The 19,338-nt window shown below is 38.6% G+C and overlaps 3 protein-coding genes and 3 pseudogenes across 3 annotated transcripts; 4 read left to right on the forward strand and 2 right to left on the reverse strand.

The window, feature by feature from the left end:
• Positions 1-513: 513 nt before the first annotated feature.
• On the forward strand, positions 514-1,430 carry LOC121788556. The gene is made up of 3 exons (XM_042187202.1): positions 514-590; positions 728-839; positions 1,291-1,430. The coding sequence occupies exons 1-3, from the start codon at positions 537-539 to the stop codon at positions 1,428-1,430; spliced, it is 306 nt and encodes a 101-aa protein (XP_042043136.1). The 5' UTR covers positions 514-536.
• A 1-nt stretch (position 1,431) lies between these two features.
• LOC121788555 lies at positions 1,432-2,877 on the forward strand. The gene is made up of 5 exons (XM_042187201.1): positions 1,432-1,439; positions 1,981-2,119; positions 2,209-2,409; positions 2,503-2,588; positions 2,666-2,877. The coding sequence occupies exons 2-5, from the start codon at positions 2,024-2,026 to the stop codon at positions 2,763-2,765; spliced, it is 483 nt and encodes a 160-aa protein (XP_042043135.1). The 5' UTR covers positions 1,432-1,439; positions 1,981-2,023; the 3' UTR covers positions 2,766-2,877.
• Positions 2,878-3,794: 917 nt separating this feature from the next.
• On the forward strand, positions 3,795-5,241 carry LOC121788558 (annotated as a pseudogene).
• Positions 5,242-5,721: 480 nt separating this feature from the next.
• LOC121788559 (probable RNA-dependent RNA polymerase 1) lies at positions 5,722-6,400 on the reverse strand. The gene is made up of 2 exons (XM_042187204.1): positions 6,347-6,400; positions 5,722-6,275 (listed from the first exon to the last, which is right to left on the reverse strand). The coding sequence occupies exons 1-2, from the start codon at positions 6,398-6,400 to the stop codon at positions 5,838-5,840; spliced, it is 492 nt and encodes a 163-aa protein (XP_042043138.1). The 3' UTR covers positions 5,722-5,837.
• Positions 6,135-9,724, reverse strand: LOC121788557 (annotated as a pseudogene).
• Positions 9,725-11,128: 1,404 nt separating this feature from the next.
• LOC121788560 lies at positions 11,129-19,182 on the forward strand (annotated as a pseudogene).
• Positions 19,183-19,338: the final 156 nt, after the last annotated feature.

The raw sequence follows: 19,338 nt of genomic DNA on the forward strand, positions 1-19,338 counted from the left end.
TCTCAGTGCTAACTGAATCCAATGCATACTCTTTGTGAGTTAGGTGTTTCAATTGACTTCAGATGTTTTCTGGTGTGTCTTAATTCTTTTGGGGAAACTTTTTCTATGGCTCTTGATATGGAATCCACTTTGAACAATTGGATCTAGTGAATTGAACCTCTCTTGCTTTTTCAACGAAAGCTTCACGTGTTTTGATATGCTGATGGATGTTTATTCTCTTATAATTACTGTTATATTTTGCGCAGCCCTGATAGTAACGTTATTAAAATGTTGCCTTTCGAAATGTGCACATCCCGTACTCGGATTGACGTTATTGTAATTTAGTTGTTTCCATAAGACATGGTTTACTTAATCTGTATCATGCTTTATTCTCGTTTAATTATAGGTATGCAAAATTATCTCTTCTACTTTAGTTCTTACAATCATTTTCTCTTTTCCTTTTGATCACATGAAGCACAAATTCATTGAAAAATGTAGAAGTGGAGCATCAGCAATGGTCCCAAAGATTTGAGCAGGCAAAGCAAGTTAGGGCATCAATGGCATTGCAAACACAAGAAGTACCTTCAGACAGGACACTGTTGAGAGAAGGGGTATTTGTAGTTTTCCTTTTTGGATTATTTGTGTCAGCAGGACAACTGTAAATTCACAATACTTTCTCTTTTACAAATGTAGAAGTGGAAAGTTACTCATTTTCTATAATCACTATATCTCATTCCGTTTATTTCAGCCGGCAGGAGATTCAAGTGAACCAATTCTAAATACTGTACCATCAAAACGTCCGGATGGGCAGCAAGCTTCTGCCCTTGGCATAAATGATACAGTAAAAACAGGTGTAGAAGGTAATATCCCTATTGATATCAATAAAAATGATACCTCTCTTTTAAAGCATTTTTCTAACATTTTTTGTAACTCATTATCAAGTATTGCATAAATAGCAACGCAGAGGGATGACAATCTTAGACACGAATGATCACTTTCAGAAAAAAATAAAATTATACTACCATAGTCTTGATCACATTTGAATAGAAAGGCAACATAAGTTGAAAATTGTGGAAATTTTTGATGAAATTGCTTGCTGAGTGATACCAAATAACTCTAATATGGATTTGTCTGTTTCAACTAGCTCCTGAACTTGTGAAGTCAGCTACCATTTGCAAATATATCTATGATAGTTTATAATTGTAAAATCAGCTCCATTGCATGTTCAACTTGTACTGTGGGCGCTACTTTACTGGAGAAACTTTTTTGGCTATAAGTCACAAAACCATTGATTTTAAATTTTTTGATCAGGTGATTTTGGAACTGTAATAATCCATGATAGAACTGCTACTGGAAACTGCTACTGTGCCGCCATCTACACGAGAAGATTCCGGTCCTGCTACGGGACATGTTGGAAAACCCCAGTCAGCGGACCTGGTGATAAATATTAAAGACTCTCGGTAATTCTGTTATAGCTTAATTTCTTATATTTCTAATACAGACAGGGAACAAGCCTCCTTGGGAATTTCTTATATTTCTACTATAAGAAATTAAGCTATAACAGAATTAAAACATCGGGAATTTCTTATATTTCTACTTGGCATTGTCATTTTTACTTTTGCCTGCTGATATGGATTCACTGTTAACACTCCACTTGGTACTTTAAGTATTTTCGTGGAAGGAGGAAAGACCTCTTTATGCTTTCTTATATGGAGGATGGATTGATATTTCTCCTTTAACAAAGTCATCCTGAAACAACCCTACGTCTAGCTTTTCTAAATTACGGCCTAACACTCACCAACACTGTTGTACAGACGAGTGAAATATTTGAAAATGGAAGAAATGAAAGTAATTTGAGATACCTCACCTCACTCTCGTTTTCAGTATCATGAACTCTTCCTTATCCCCGAGTCTTTCTTGTCTTTTGCCTACTTTAGTTGGAACTTTGTCACTTTGATGTTCTCTAGCAATCATCCTCACTCATGCATTTTAACTTGCCAGGACTGGGACTCCTGTCGTTGGAATCCCGGCAACAGAGCAAAATATGGAAGTAAATAGCGTTTCCCAAGTAGCTGTTGGCATTAGCTTGAGTGATCCTTTAGCTGCTAGTGAAACTGTCAGCAGAAAAGCATTAGACAAGGTAGTTTGATCTTCCAAGTTCAACTTCCACATTTAAATAACCTACGGTTGTTTTAACCTTTTTCCTTATTTGGTCATCTTTTTGAGCAGCTTTGGTCCATATACACTGCTGGTAATACAGTACCGATCCCATTCTTAAGGGCAACCGACATATCCCCAATTGCACTCTTATCCGACAACGTGCTTGGGGGATGGCCTGGGGATAGCAGCGGAAGCATAGCTGTGGAGGCAATGCATGAGCTCTTTTCTGGTGACACCCAGCCTAAGAAGGGTAGAAGCAGACAAAATGAGGTCCTCTTTGTCCTAGTCTTGATGAAATCATTCCTATTTCCAGTAATTTATTCGACATTCGGGTAATATAGCTAGCTCCTCAACTTGTTACAGGTACCCCTTCCCCCAGGCGTGTATCAGAGATTGAATTCCAGTCCGACTCTGATGAATCTTGCTCAGGCATTATCATACCACAAAATGTATGTATTTCGGCTACTCCCTGGTCTCATTGGCGACAGATTCAGCCTTCTTAGATTCGTTGTGATGTTTGTTGCAGGTGCTATGAGGAGATGCCACTTCAAGAAATGCAGGCAGTGCAGGAACAACAGACCATTCAAAACCTCTCTGATACCCTTCGGACTATTCTACGCTTGTAGCTTTTCTAATCTTTTATTGAAATAGAATCTTGATTGTGTCCTGTTGCAAGTAGTTTTTTGAGGTTTACTGACTGAATTCCATGCACACCATTCTGAAGTAATTATTTTATGCCAATTTTGTAATTTTAGAACCTTCCAAAACCATTGATTTTGTATTTGATTGTCCTAGTATATAAACTAGAAATTTGGAAGTAAACATAAAACTGAGTGCAAACTAACATCTCATAAATAAAATTATAATTTCTATTAATCTTTTGAACTGAGAAGGAACACTCATACAGGTAAAATTTTGCAACTTTCTGGAAACTAGTAATTTAGGAGAGAAATAAAAAAGGAAAAGAGATTAAATCTGGTTATTTTTGTATAAGGGTATCCATAGTGGTGATAGCCCAGCCACAAACTCCTCCTGCCACATCATCAATACTAAAAATCCTCCTGCCACATCAGAAATAGCCCAGCCATAGCCCAGTCATATTATAAATAGCCCAACCACATCAATAGCCACATCAATAGCCACATCACTAATAACACAATATACGGAATTTAATTTACGAGACATATACGGGAAACATTAATAATACTATTTTAATTTAAAAAAAAAATTAAAAAATTTTTTAAAAAAAAAACAAAAAAACCGTTGGGCGATGCGCTGGGCGATCCCGACGCTGCAATTCGACCGCCTAGCGCTAGGCGATTTTTAATTCCGAAAAACCGCTCGGCGGTTTTCGGAAGCTGCAATGGTTCGCCTAGCGACCGCCTAGCGCCGGCGCTCGGCTAGGCGGTACGCTAGGCGCCATTGTGGATAGCCTAAATGACTAAACTAAGAGGAATTTAAGTTTAAATCCGGATTCAAAAGGACTCAAAACAAAAACTATAGCTTCGTCTCTGCGTGGAAATTGAAGAATCTACACCATATTTTGTAATCCTGCTTTGAAAGTATGAGAGCTTGTAGGATTTACAACTGCTTACAACACAGAGGTGTAAGGAGAATATGTTCTTCATTTACTCTTTTTTCTCGCATTCATGAATATGACCCTTCATCAAAACGGGTCTTTATGCCATTCTTGGCGCCATCAATGCTACCTGCATTTCTCCCAACCCACATCGTGTTTTGCTTCTATCACCGCTTTTCGCCACTTACACGCTACTTCTTCTATTCGTAACCACGACGGTGCTGATGGTAAGCTCTTCTGTTCTATTTTGTTGGCTCGTTGCTAGTGCCTGCCATGTGTTTGATGTATTGTCTCGAGTTTTTTTTATGTTACTTTGTGCTTTATTTGGGTGGAAATTGGTGTTCTTGAAGCCACAGTTATTTAGCCTACGCCATATTACTTGAGGGCTTGTTCTTGACTTGGATCATGGCCTTCCGGCATTTTCTGGTTAGTTTTGATAATGTTTGCTTGCACTTTATGTATGGGTGAAGAAGCTTCAGATGAATCTAATGGCGAAGTGGAACCAATTGATTCGTGGGAGGAAGAGGATGAAGCTGAGCCTGAGGTGTGGTTTGAATTTAATGATCATTGTTATTTAGCTGGATAGTTTGCAAACTTGATTATTTGTTAACACAAGTGTGGAAAACTGTAGGTTGGTGATGGAGGTGATGGTGGTGGAGTTGTTCTTAACAATTGCCCTTGGGGTGAGAAAGCATTATCTATAGCTCAAGAAGTTCTTCGGGAGTTTAGTGAAGAGATGCAGCTCTATGCATTCAAAACGTCTCCTCGAGGCTACATCTATGTGAGACTAGATAAACTTTCAAATGAGTAAGTCTCATCTTGCGTTAGTCCTAGTAATCTTGGAACAAATGTTAGAGCATGATTATCGTTTACTGTTTTGTCCTTGATCAGATACGGGTGTCCCAGCATGGATGAGATTGAGGCATTCAGTCGCCAATATAGAAATCATTGGATGAAGAAATCCCAGATGATTTAGCTCTTGAAGTAATATTTACTTGTTTCGACTGGCTCTACTAGTTTCATGTTTGTACATCTGATTCTATTTTCTCGATTTCTTTTGGAGGTATCTAGCCCTGGTGCAGATCGGTTGCTGAGAGTACCGGATGACCTGCTGAGGTTCAAGGATATGGCAATGATAGTCAACTATTTGGAAGATTCAGATACGAGATCCCCAGAAAAGGAAGCAGTGTACCTTCTCGACTCCATTGAAACAGAGTCGAAATGCTGTGTTTGGAAGCTGGCAGACGTGAGGGAGAATCGAGACCCTGCAGCTAAGGGAAGGCCAATGAGCCGCAAACAGAGAGATTGCATGCTAAAACTACCGTACGATGTGATAAAGCGGGTAAAACTTTACATTGGTTGTTATCGAAGGCAGTAAGTCTCTCAGTACACAATTTTTGAGTGAAAATCTACCATGAAATGTTTAACAAGATTCATGGGGCACCCGTCTTCCAGTTTTCAGTTGTAATCCCTCAAATTCCCGTCTCATGAATTGATCAATGAAAAGTTTTTAGTATCTTATACTCCTAGTTGTTGAATTCTCTCTTGCACAACTGTTATTCCTCTCTCTCTCTCTCTCTCACACACAAGCACAGCATTGTCAGTCACCAGATACGAAAAACGAACCATGAAATTGGCAGTTGAAAATAACAGTCTGACAGGATAAGTCCACAAACTAAATATACATTAGTTTTACACAAAATCTAGTAGTTATGCTGCATATACACACATTGCAGCAGAGAGAGGTAAAAGGGTATTAAAAAATAAATACTCATCCCAGTCTCAAACCTCGTCTGAACTGCTATTAAGTGAATCCCTCTTGATCTGGACAAGCTTGTCGTAAACACACCATGGAAAGCTGATGTAGTGACCCCTCTATTCATCCCACATTGTAGCAGCCGTAGAAAGAAGAATCATAAGTCACGTGATACCAAGCCGAAGCCATTGCATAGGCATCCCCGATTCGCTTCCTTTCTTGAACCACGACCTAGCCTCATTCCTAAGGGCCCTCACGGCTGCCCAATAGCGTCTGCATCTTTCCTCCGATCAAAAGTCTTTGACGTCTTCATGATGGCACCACTCAGTATCTCAGCCTCAGTCTTAATGCCATAGTAGTCCATCAAGTTCCCCAGCTTGTAATATACTCAGTCTTGTACTCAAAGGCTTCGTCAATGTACTCTCTGAATCCTTCGACTTCCATGTCACTATCGTAAGATTTTATAGCCACTTCTATGGTGAAGCTCTTCACAGAAGATGTGTGAGGGGCGATATCCTTCACCTCGCGGTAGAGCTTCCCGATGACCCGCTCTGATTGGTACGTCGTCTTGTCGGGCTTGTCCATAAAATCTGGGTACTCTTTCACACGAAGGTAAGGAGGGATTTCTGCAGGGATTCCGGTCTTGGGAAAGTCGACTGCAACTGAGAAAAGCCTGGCCAGCTCTACACATGGACTGCTTAATGCCATGCTAATCTCTCTGTCAGCAAAGACAGTATGTGCATTGGCAATGATCCCCAAACTGTCGTTAACGATGTAATTTGTGAAGTATTCTTCAACTTCCTACACCACAAATTAACATTTTATTGTAGAAACATAGCTTTGTATCAAGTATTGCAAATAACGATTATTACCTCAATGGTGACATTGTGATCAAGTTGTGTGTTTGGAGCAGGATTATAAGTCATCGGAGATTCTTGACGAGGCGGAATCAACTGAGGATCCCAACACACGAAGTATATGTCTCCATCCAAATCACTCCCAGAGCACTCATTTGGATGAGGTCTGATTAGCAACACAGTATGTTTTAGAATGATTTGATGAAATTGAACAGTGTGATACAGTGAAGGAGTCAGTTTTTACCTCTTTCCCTTTGTGGGAAGACGACACAGTCCACCATGTGGCTTAGTTCTGGCACGTTGACAGCTCTGAGAACACGGACGTCGCCCGGGTGCAGACACGGGTTCTTAGCCACAGCTACCTTTCCTGTAATGGTGTACTTGAAGCCAGTTGAATCCCACTGCTTCCGGTGCCTGAAAATTGCACAAACACCTGTCCGTATTCCAAGGTGCCAGTTTCGTCCATACATCCCATCATTTGGCGAGCTTGTGGGACGAATATTCTTGCCTTCACCCGTAAATCGAGCAGCTTTGCTGAGCGGAAATTCTGCAGCATCATTGAGAGAAACGGCTCTTCATCAGGCTTGTAGCCGCATTTCAACATTTCTTTCAAGATGTTGGTGTTTTCTCCGGGAGCCATCAAGTCAATGCTTCCTCAGCTTTTAGTGGATCGACTAAGATAGCATCGAGCTGAGCTACTGCCTCCCTCTGCTTCACCAGAAAGACGCGATCACTCACTCCGAGGGTGGACAAGAGTGTGATGATCTGGCGATTCATGAAACACGGTTGATACTTGCTCCATGATAGAACATCTAGCTTCGTGTTGTCTGATTGATACTTCAGCATACTATCCCTCAATGACAGCTTTACTGATGAAGTGGGATCGACTGCAACGACACCTTTGTAGCCACCATACCTTATCTGAAAGGCTGATGGAACACTACCTCTGATTTTACATTTATCAGCAACCCTTCGAGCAAAATCAGATGATATTTTCCCTATCCCATCAGAAAACGTATATGTGGTTCCATCTGTAACAACCTTAACATCAGGGATTCTTTCAACCTCTTCCGAGCAACACTTAGTGTTTCTGTCGACGAACCAAAAGACTGACCAAGCCTTGCAGCATACTTTGCGACGTTCCGTATGGAACTGAAATCACCCATCCACTGCCTTATATAATCAGCATTGAGGTTTCTAGCTGAAGCAGCAAACATCCAGAGGGAATTCTCCCTCAACTGACTCGAGGAGAATGCAAGAAATTCAAACTTCTTGTCCCCTATTCTTATGCCATTCCTCAAGGTAGAAAGTACTCTCTCGTACAGTTTTGTCCTTCCATTGCCAATAGAGGTGGCTACCCTTGGAGATAGATCAGTCGAATACATCTTATCCCACTCCTCATCAACGAACGAAACACGAAGGAAATTGTCAATGTGGCCAGAAAATTGGCGGAGGACACGGTTCGACATGTTTACTTCTGGACCGGCAAAGTAAACTTTGGTTGGAGTAACTTGAACCCGGTGAATATACACCAGACCATCATCCAAACTAATGGTAGGAGATTTAGGTAGTTCCTCGGATGTTTGGTACTTACGGTATTGCTCGTGAAGCCATGCCACAGGATCATAGCAGCATTCCTTTAGATAGTAGAGCTTTTCTAATGCATGCTCTATGTATCTAATATCATACATTTCTGGATTCACACTATGGAAAAATTCTCTATCTAGCTTCATTCCAGGAATGCATCCGTTTTGCACCAACGTGCAGATCTTGAATAGTACTCTGTAAGGTAGCTCAACGCCACGTGGGGGTTGTACAATCGGAACTAGAGGTGAATCTGCAGAGAAAGGGGCTCCACTTTCTAAAACCAATGGTGTGTCACTTACACTGTAGTATATAAAATTGTTCTTGAAATCTGGGAGCTTTGTGCTGTGAGGAATCTGGAGACACAGACCAGAAGATTGTCCAATACACGATGGAGTGAAATCTGTAGTCCTAATCCACTGATCATCCGGAGTATCCTTGAAAAAACAATATATTGAATCGAGCTTCTTGTGGATCCGAGGAGCTCCATATAACTGAAGAATAAAGACATAAATATATCAACCTACTTCAAAAGTTCCCAAGCGCATGGATTGCACTATCTCTATCATAATCAAACAGCACTATCATATAGTATCATATATCATATATCATATATCATGATCAAGGTATATGCAGTAGCTGCAACGCCTGCAAGAGCAAAGAACAGCTACAAAACAAGGTAATGTAACAAAAAAATTCTATTTTCAGTTCCAGAAACTAAAGTTCATTCAGTGAAATGATGTAATAACTAGATAAGCACTGGACCTGTATGAGAAGAAGCTTTGTAGTTCGACCAATCGAATTATGCAGCACAATCTGCCATATATTTTCGTACGACAGCTGAAGCCTGTATTCAACATTACGATGGCTCAAAAAGAAGTGAAATTTCTTCAGCCCTGCTCCAAATTTAACAGAAACATCTTGAGCTCTCCATAGCACAGAAAACTTTTGTTTAGACACCTGACACCCAAAATTCAGAGTCACACCATCCATTTCATGTTTAAATGCTTTAGGATTCACAAAGTTGGTATCCTGTTCAAAAGCCTTTAAATAAGAGCGACTAGTTCCCTGATAATAATAGAGGCCAATATTTGCCAAATGTATGATATCCTCAGCATATTCTCTACTTGTAAACTGGACTTTTGCATAAGACCTCGAACCCCTCTTCCCCGGCCTCACTTCTAGAGCCTCCACAGCTCCCGGGCACGTACGGTCCTCCAAGAACTTTTTCACTTCTTCAGCAGCAATAAGTTTGGGGAAACCAGAAACATGAAGTGTCTTTCTCATTTTCACAGTGAAAACTGCAATTTTATCACAAATGCAGTTTAATCATGAGTAACAAGAGAACCAAAAGCATATCCAAGGAAACAAGGTAACTAGAAGAAGCTAAATCATTAATTTTGTTATTTTCTTTTTCTCTTTTTTTTTAGTATTTCCACCATAATCATCACCAACTAATTCAATGAAGACAAGATAAGGTCTAACACAAATTCATACTACTTCAAGAATCAACATAATCACAACAGTCATATTTTACAGATGGATCTAGCAAATATGTGTACGTTATGTGGGAAAAATTCGATCTTAGAGAGTGATCATTACATCATATACATATACAAGTAGAGGGAGGTTTGAGAGAGAGAAAATTACCCTAAAATCGAAGAGAGTGAAGTGGGAAGTTGGAAGTATTTTAGTATGAGAGTTGAATGATCAAGGTATGAGCTTCTTCTACCAAACCCATTCCAAGAAAAGTAATCAACTTTGAGAGAGAGAGAGAGAGAGTGAGTTGAGAGTGACTCACCGTGTTTGAGTTGATAATGTTTCTTCACTGTATATATGTACCACAAAGATTCTTTGAAAACTTACTTTAATCATTTAATTCATTGCTGACGAATGGAGTCTTGCGTAGCCCTAAATATATTGCCCAATTAAAGGCGAGAATATGATGCAAATATTTTAACCAATCTATTTTAAATTGGATGAGTTCATGGTTCAATCAGAAAATAATCTTATTTTTATCATTTTTGTTCTTTCACCAAATTAGTTTATAGTAGGAGTAATAAATTTGTCTCATTTTTTATTCTATGTCATATTTTATCAATTTTGGATTAAAACTATCTACACATTTTCCTAGTACTTATATATAGCCCTATAAATATATATGCCATTATTTCCACTTATCTACACACTCATGAAGTATCTAAGTCTATAAAAGTTAATTGCAAAGGGAGTACTCTCAAAGACCATATCACTTTCAAGTTTCTGTTTTTATTTGTTAATAAAATCACTATATTTAGAAAATTAATGAGAAGAGAAAACTAATTTGGTCGTACATATGCAATTATGAAAGCTTGACTAGTGAGTATTTGTTTATAAATAAATCCAACATGGGTCCCAAAAAGTCCTAAAAGATAAGGAGAGAATAAAATTGACCTAAGACTTCTCACTTAAGAAACTTATTTAGTATCCATCCTCCCCCACCATTACTATATTTTAAAATTCGCACACGATAAATAATAAACAAATCCTTTTTTAAATTACCACTTGTTGAATTATAATTGTAAAAAAAAGCAGCATAGAGCGTTGAGTGGGAGACTAATTAACTATTACTCCATTAATTGATAGATTGTATTCCATTGGCGTAGGACTAATAATTCTCGATTACTACTAGGAGCTTCCGCATCGGTGCTCTTCTATAAGGACGGCGTCCGTGCCGCTGGCACGGTACACCCATGTCCGCCGTTGTGCTCTTGCCAACGGCACGGCTCTGCTCGATACATCGAGCACGTCCGTGCCGCTGAGCAGGGCGACGTGGCTCGTTTCTATTGGCGGTTGTCATTTTCATTTTTATTTTTTTTAAATCGAAAATAATACCAAAAATAAAAAAATATTTTCGGATTTCCAAAAATATAGCCGTTTTATTACCGTTTTTTTTGAAATTTTTTTAAAAAAAATTAATATCAAAATTATCTATAAATACACACATTCATCATCCATTTGGGACGAAATTCGGCCACGGGCAGTGGTTTTTTAAATTTTATGAATTTAATTATGTAATTTTAATTTTTAGGATTTTAATTATGTAATTTTTAATTTTTTTTATTTGTAATAGTATTCTAGGTATTTTTAATGCATTTTAATATTATGGAAATATTTTTAGTACTCGAAGTATTTGCAAATGTTTCTATTAAATTTGGAACCGGGCTGTAGATTATGCACTTATTATTGTCTCATGAATCAATTGAATACAAGCTTCAGCTCTACCATGATAATATATGGCAGATTGTGTTGTATGATTCAGGCAATCAAACTGCCAAGGTGCTTCTCATACAGGTTCGATTTGAATATTACTTTGCTTGATTTGTTATCTTATGTTGCTTCATATTCATATATATATATATAGGGTAGTGTTAATCTTCTTTTCCTCCCTTAGATTTAAGTTCCTTCTTAATTGGAACCGTTAGATTTGAGGGATGGACGATCCGGATGAGAAGCTTACTAATGATCCCGTGTTGTATTATTAGGCTCATTCTGTGCATTATATGGGTATAATTGTAAAACAACAATGAATTAAAATGGAATGAGCGAGATTTCAGCGGGATTTTCATTGACCTTCCATCTACTCACTCCAACCGTCACTCTCCTCAACCCAGAATCAAAATTTCGTCTCCCTCAATTCCCCCCTTTTCCAAACCCTAGCCGCCGGCGAATCACAGCCGAAACCGCACTCCCTTCGCCCGTGACCATCAAGTTCAAATCGACAACAAGGTAGTGTTTAAATGCTTCAGTTTTTCGTAATACACAGTGTTAATCGACGATTTTCACCGCCGGATCGACGATTCAATGTTTTCTCCCAAACAATATCACGTTTTTCAAACTCGTTTTTGCCGATAATTTTCGTAAATCTTAGAATCATTTTTGATTTTGTTAGGGTTATGTACATTATTGAAGTTTGTAGTTAATGACTGGTTTACTATTGTCTATTGAGCGATTTGGTAGTGAAAATCGTATCCGATTTTGATTTGTGGTTCGTCTCACAGATCTGCAATGACGAAGAGAGGCATGCCTATCAAAAGCCAACCAACCTAGGCTGCAGGTGAGCAATTACTTGCATTTGCTTGTATATTTTTTGGATTATTTGTATTATTGTACGGCGTGGTGTACAGTATGGTTCTTGGTGTTTACTTGAATGGATCTGTACATTATGTAATGTTTGTGTGGTCATTACTTGAATGCAATGTTTGTGTGGTCATTACTTGAATGGATCTGTACATTATGTAACTATTTTTATGCATTATATATCTTGTATCATGCATCATGTGACTGTTGTTGTATATGGTCAAAGAGTGAATGGAATAGTTGTATGTTTATTACTTGATTTACTCAGTGCATTATTTGCCTGTTTGAATGCATTATTTACCATGTTTTATACATAATGTGACTGCTTTTGTAAAGCATTTGAAGAGCGAAGGCAATATTTATATGTGAATTGTTTTAATGAATCTGTACATTATTTAACTATTTCTATGAATTATATACATGTTTCATGCATCAAGTGCTTGCTGTTGTACATGGGTTAAAGAGTGAATGGAATATTTTTATGTACATAACTAGCCTAAACCTGTACATTATGTAGCTATTTCTATACATTGTTTTTCATGTTTTATGCATCATTTGACTGCTGTTGTACATGAGTCTAAGAGTGAATGGAATATTTTTATATGTTCATTACTTGAGTGATTATGTTCATTATTTGGCTATTTGAATGCATTATTTATCCTGTTTTATGCATCATGTGACTATTGTTGTACATGTGTCAAAGAGTGAATGGAAATTTGTTTGTTTATTACTTGACCGGATCTGTACATTATTTAGTTATTTTAGTGCATTATTTATCATGGTTTATGCTTTATGTGACTGTAGTTGGACATGTGACAATGGGTGATTGCAATATTCATGGTAATTTGTTGATTTATTCTGAACATTATTTGATTATTAAAATGCATTATGTATCAGTTTTTAGGCATTATTTTGATGCTTCTGTACACGGGTGTATAAGTGAATGCAGTATAACTGTCCACATTATTTTATTCAGTCTGTACATTATGTAACTAATTGTATGTTATTATTATGTATGTTGTACAACATCAAAGCAGCTAAGATTGGACATCAACGAGGCGGTCGATGATATACTGCCAGTAGGAATTGCCCAGAAATTCCGGGAGCGATTAGCAGAGGCCGGGACTAGTACAGCTCCGGAAGAGACGGAGGATAGGAAACCAATGGGTAGGAACGTCGACCATCTGTATTGTCGACGTACAGAGTTTCTGAATTGTATAAAGAGTTTAACTCCACGGCAGAAGGAAGCCGTACGGAACATGTACATGAGTCTAAGAGTAAATGCAATATTTGTACATTATTTAGCTATTTCTATGCATTATTTATCCTGTATTATGCATCATTAGACTGCTGTTTTACATGAGTCTAAGAATGAATGTAATATTTGTATGTTAATTACTTGAGTGATTCTGTACATTATTTGGTTATTTGAATGCATTATTTATCCTGTTTTAGGTATCACGTGGTTGTTGTTGTACATACTACACCCTAGCCCCTAGGCTTGTTAAACCCTTAGGGAAAACAAGAAACGTGCGCCAAACATCGAAACACGACACAACTTAAATTAAACGGGTCAGGATAAATGTTCATTATATATCACAAATAATGCATTACAGAAACTAAAACCACGCATTACACTACATAATATGTACATTATGTATATCTGTTTTAAAAAATACCTACGCGCTATGCATGTGCAACCCGAGACGAATTACTGCAACTAGTGTATTTGGACAACGTTTTTTAGACTTAGAACATACTACACCCTAGCCCTAGACTTGTTAAACCCTTAGGGAAAACAAGAAAAGTGCGTAAAACATCGAAACACGGCACAACCTAAATAAAACGGGGCACGATAAATGTTCATTACATACCACAAATAATGCATTACAGAAACTAAAACTACGCATTACACTACATAATATGTATATTATGTATATTTGTTTTAAAAAAATGCCTACGCGCTATGCATGTGCAACCCCAGACGAATTACTGCAGCTCGTGTATTTGGACAACGTTTTTTAGACTTAGAACATACTACACCCTAGCCCCTAGGCTTGTTAAACCCTTAGGGAAAACAAGAAACGTGCGTAAAACATCGAAACACGACACAACCTAAATTAAACGGGTAAGGATAAGTGTTCATTACATACCACAAATAATGCATTACAGAAACTAAACTATGCATTATACTACACAATATGTACATTATGTATATCTGTTTTAAAATATACCTACGCGTTATGCATGTGGAAACCCAGACGAATTATTACAGCTCGTGTATTTGGACAACGATTTTTAGACTTATAACATACTACACCCTAACACCTAGGCTTGTTAAACCCTTAGGGAAAACAAGAAACGTGCGTCAAACATCGAAACACGACAAAACTTAAATTAAACGCGTCAGTATAAATGTTCATTACATATCACAAATAATGCATTACAGAAACTAAACTACACATTATACTATATAATATGTACATTATGTGTACGTTTTGCGCGGCTTCCTCCTTGTCGAACCGCACGAAGCCATAGCCCATCGAGTTCTCGTTGTGATCGACTGCGATCTTGCAAGAGAGCACAGTTCCGAAGGCAGAGAAGGTCTCGAAGAGCGCCTTTGTGTCGATTGCTTGATCCAGATTCTTGATGAAGAGATTAGCATATCCACTTTTCCGGAGGCTAGGATCTCTGTGAGAGAACATGATCCGGATTGGCTTTCCATTGACATGAGTGAAATTCAAAGCATCTTTTGCATTAGAAGCTGCACATTATCAAAATTTTAAGCCATCAAACATAAAACATTTCACTCAGGAATTGTATCTATCATCACTTATAAGCTGCTAAATGAGAATCATAATTCATAAGAAAATACGAATTGGAAAATTGTACACACACAGTTCACTCAGATTGGGGATCTGAATAATCAAATCACACCATCATCACTATTAATTCAATGATATTCCAACAAAAAAAAATATGTGGAGTAATGAATTGTAGATGCATGCTAATGAAAAAACAGAATGAATTACAATCACCGTCGATCGGAGAATTGAAATTGACGTAGGCATATCTGAGCGACGATCGGCGCGTCGCATCTCTGCAAATCCTGACGGAGGCGACAGGCGCAACGTGGCTGAACAGATCGTAGAGCTTGCTCTCGTCGATGGAGAAAGAATGAAACGAAATCAATAAACATGGGCGAAAAGCGGGTGAATTACTTTCTTCCATTGATAATCGAACAATCGTGGAAAATCTAAAACTGTATGCGTTTGATACAGAGACAGCGAATCTGTGAAATACCAATTTCTCGCAGTGTGATCAAATCAAAATTAAACCCAGACTAATTGAGAAAGAAATCAGTGAAATTTGGGAAGAAAATAGGTTGAGAAACTGCACAAAGCCTTAACGGAGTAATTCATGGACCATTCCATAACTAACTCCAATTGTTATTCTCTACTTTACCCCAGCGTTAACAATTAAGAAAATTTGATAATTTCAGATTAAGATTTAAACCATTATATCACTATAAATCCACGGATGAGATTAAGAAGGAGAAATGATTTATAAGGTGAAAAGGATTTGAATACAATCCTATATATATATGTATGGGGGAGCGTTATTCTCCTATTCATCCCTTAGATCCTTTATTCTTCTTAATATGACCCGTTAGATCTCATTCATCAAAGGTCCAGATGATCTGCATTATTACACTATAATGGTGCATTATTAGTCGGTGTGCATTATTCAACTGAAAATCTGCATTATTATATTACAATGGTGCATTATTAGTCGGTGTGCATTATTCAACAGAAAATCTGCATTATTAAATGACACGTGGCACTAATCTAACCGTCGGATGACAAAATCGTGGGGCTGAGATCAAGAAGGAAAAAGGAGAAAATATGCAAAAAAGGAAATGAATAAATCCCTATGTATGTATATATATCAAATGAAAGTAGTAGTTACATTGCATCCTTGTTTGTGAAATGTAACTGTTGATTGTTTCTGTCTGTTGCTGCGGGATGTCTTGGATCACATTTTGTTGTTTCGAGTGTAAGAAATATGCTGAAGAACACTGGATTTCTGCACATTATCATCGTTTACAGATCGCGATATCACTTGATTTTACTGATATGTTTTTCCTTCTGTCCTGTAGTTATATGGAGCACCGCGAATATACAAGAAGCTTGCAGACTCTAGGTATAGCTATTTCCGTCAAACTCCAGATGATCAGTGGGTCCGAACAACTGATTTTACCCCATCATCGTGTATTGGACAATCTTCCGGTATATGTATCCAACTTCCTAGTGGCATTGAACTTCCAGATTTTGGAAGACACTTTTTATACTATAAAGAAAGTAAAACTCCCTTCACGTTGGAATATGGAGTGCCATTTTGTGAATTTTTGGATCTAGTTCCGATTATGCAGCCTCCTCGATGTCTTGAGTAGACTACTATTCAAGGTCTGTTGTTTGGTACAAACCGGATGTCTTCCAGGGCCAAAGCTAGATGAAAATTTCTATCAGTTGATCAATCCAGAAAGATATGATATTGCATACCTTGAGCAGCTTTTGGAAAAGTTTTACTATTTAAAGGAGTGTTGTTATAATCCTCACTCATGGCTTATCGAGCAGCATCAGAGCTACAACGGCTTTAAGAAACCGAAACCTCATGTTGTGGATGATGATGACCTGGTGCATATTCACAGGGTTCAAGTCACTCCAACCAAAGTGTATTTCCATGGTCCGGAAGTGAATGTATCTAATCGCGTGTTACGCAACTTCCATGATCACATTGACAATTTTCTTCATGTTTCATTTGTGGAAGAGGATTGGAGTAAGATGTATGCATCTGATTTAGCACCAAGGGGAGCTGGTGGGGATGAGAACACAAGAACAAAGCTGTATTCGAGGATACTTTCAACTCTGAGGAATGGCATCACTATTGGGAGCAAGAAATTCGAGTTTCTTGCGTTTTCCTCGAGTCAACTAAGGGAGAACTCCCTCTGGATGTTTGCCCCAACTGACAACCTCAATGCTGATGGTATAAGGAGGTGGATGGGCGACTTCAGTTCCATACGAAACGTGGCAAAATATGCCGCGAGGCTTGGCCAGTCCTTTGGTTCATCCACAGAGACACTAAGTGTTACTCAGAATGAGGTTGATAAAATCCCCGATGTCGAGGTTGTAAGAGATGAAACAACATATATCTTCTCTGATGGGATTGGAAAGATATCAGTCGACTTTGCACAAAGAGTTGCGATAAAATGTGGACTCAGAAGCAATATACCATCTGTCTTCCAGATCAGGTATGGTGGCTACAAAGGGGTCGTGGCAATCGATCCGAATTCATCAGTGAAGATGTCACTAAGACCTAGCATGTTGAAGTACCAATCAGATGATACAAAACTAAACGTTCTAGGATGGAGCAAATATCAACCGTGCTTCTTGAATCGCCAAATCATCACTCTCTTATCCACTCTTGGAGTTGCGGATCATGTCTTTGAGAAGAAGCAAAGTGAAGCAGTAGCTCAACTGAATGATATTATAGTCGATCCGTTCAAAGCTCTAGAAGCTTTGGATCTCATGTCACTAGGAGAAAACACTTACATCTTGAAGGAAATGTTGAAATGTGGGTATAAACCCGATGAAGAGCCGTTTCTTGCAATGATGCTGCAAACTATCCGCTCATCACAACTGCTGGATTTGCGGATCAAATCTAGAATATTTATCCGACAAGGTAGAAATATGATGGGATGTCTCGATGAAACAGGCACCTTAGAATACGGACAAGTATTTGTGAAATATTCTGGCTCCGGGCAGAGGAGGTTCTACGAGGAATCCGTTGATGAGTATACATCTACTGACCGTAATTACATTGTTAAAGGAAAGGTGGCTGTTGCTAAGAACCCATGCTTGCACCCTGGTGATCTTCGGGATCTAGAAGCTATAGATGTTCCAGCACTGCATCACATGGTGAACTGCATAGTTTTCCCTCAAAAAGGAATGAGGTAACTATTCACTTGTTTCTGGTTTCTTACATTAATTGATTTATCATAAGATTGTTGAAGGCTGATAATGTTGTAATAACAGACCACATCCAAATGAATGTTCTGGGAGTGATTTGGATAGAGATATATATTTTGTTTGTTGGGACCCTGACATGATTCCACCGAAACAATTCCCACCTATGGATTACGATCCTGCCCCAGCCACACACCTCGATCACACGAGGTTACCATTGAGGTACATTACTCTAATCTATCTTTCATGAATCATTGTATCTTCTTTGCAACTTCATATTTTTAGTTTGGTATGTTTTATGTTCTTGTCTGTGTTATAGGAAGTCCAAGAATACTTCACCAACTACATCTTGAACGAGAGTTTAGGAATGATTGCCAATGCCCACATTGTCTTCGCTGACAAGGAGCCATCCATGGCCTCGAGCAGTCCTTGTTTGGAGCTAGCTAAGTTACACTCAGTGGCAGTCGACTTCCCCAAAACTGGCAGACCTGCACAGATCCCTCCTAAACTACACGTCAAAGATACCCTGATTTCATGGAGAAGCTCGACAAGCCCACTTGTGAATCCAAGGGTGTGATAGGTAAGCTTTTCAGGGAGGTGAAGGATCTCGCCACTGACACAACTTCCTTGAAGTTCACAAAGAAGTGGCTAGAAGCTCCTACGATGCTGACATGGAAGTTGATGTTTCAGAGACTACATTGAGGAAGCATTCAACCACAAAACCCGCTATGACTGTACTGGGGAACTTGATGACTACTATGGCATCAAGACTGAGGGTGAGATATTGAGCAGAGCTATTATGAAGATGTCGAAAACCTTTGACCGCAGAAAGAGCACTGAAGCAATTGGTGCTGCAGTGAAGTCTCTGAGAAATGAAGCCAGATCATGGTTCAAGAAAGGAACCAAATCGGGCAATCAATATGCAATGCCTCGGCTTGGTATCACGTGACTTATCATCCTGATTTTTGGGGTCACTACAACAAGGATATGAAGATGAAGAGGAATCACTACATTAGTTTCCCATGGTGTGTGTACGACAAGCTTGTCCATATCAAGAATGAGAATGCAAGAAAATATCACTCAAAAAACAGCTCAGGTCAAGAAGGAATCAAGAAGAAGAATGTAAGAAAAGACCACTGAAAAGCAGCTTAGATCAAGGAGTCAGGAAGGAGAATGCAACAAAAGGTCACTCAAAAAGCAGTTCATGTCAGGATATGATGAACAAAGAGAATACTGCAAGTAAAGATCACTCAACAAGCAGCTCAGATCAAGGAGGAT

The sequence above is a fragment of the Salvia splendens genome, unplaced genomic scaffold, assembly GCF_004379255.2.
Source record: "Salvia splendens isolate huo1 unplaced genomic scaffold, SspV2 ctg1075, whole genome shotgun sequence".
Taxonomy (NCBI): Eukaryota; Viridiplantae; Streptophyta; class Magnoliopsida; order Lamiales; family Lamiaceae; genus Salvia; species Salvia splendens.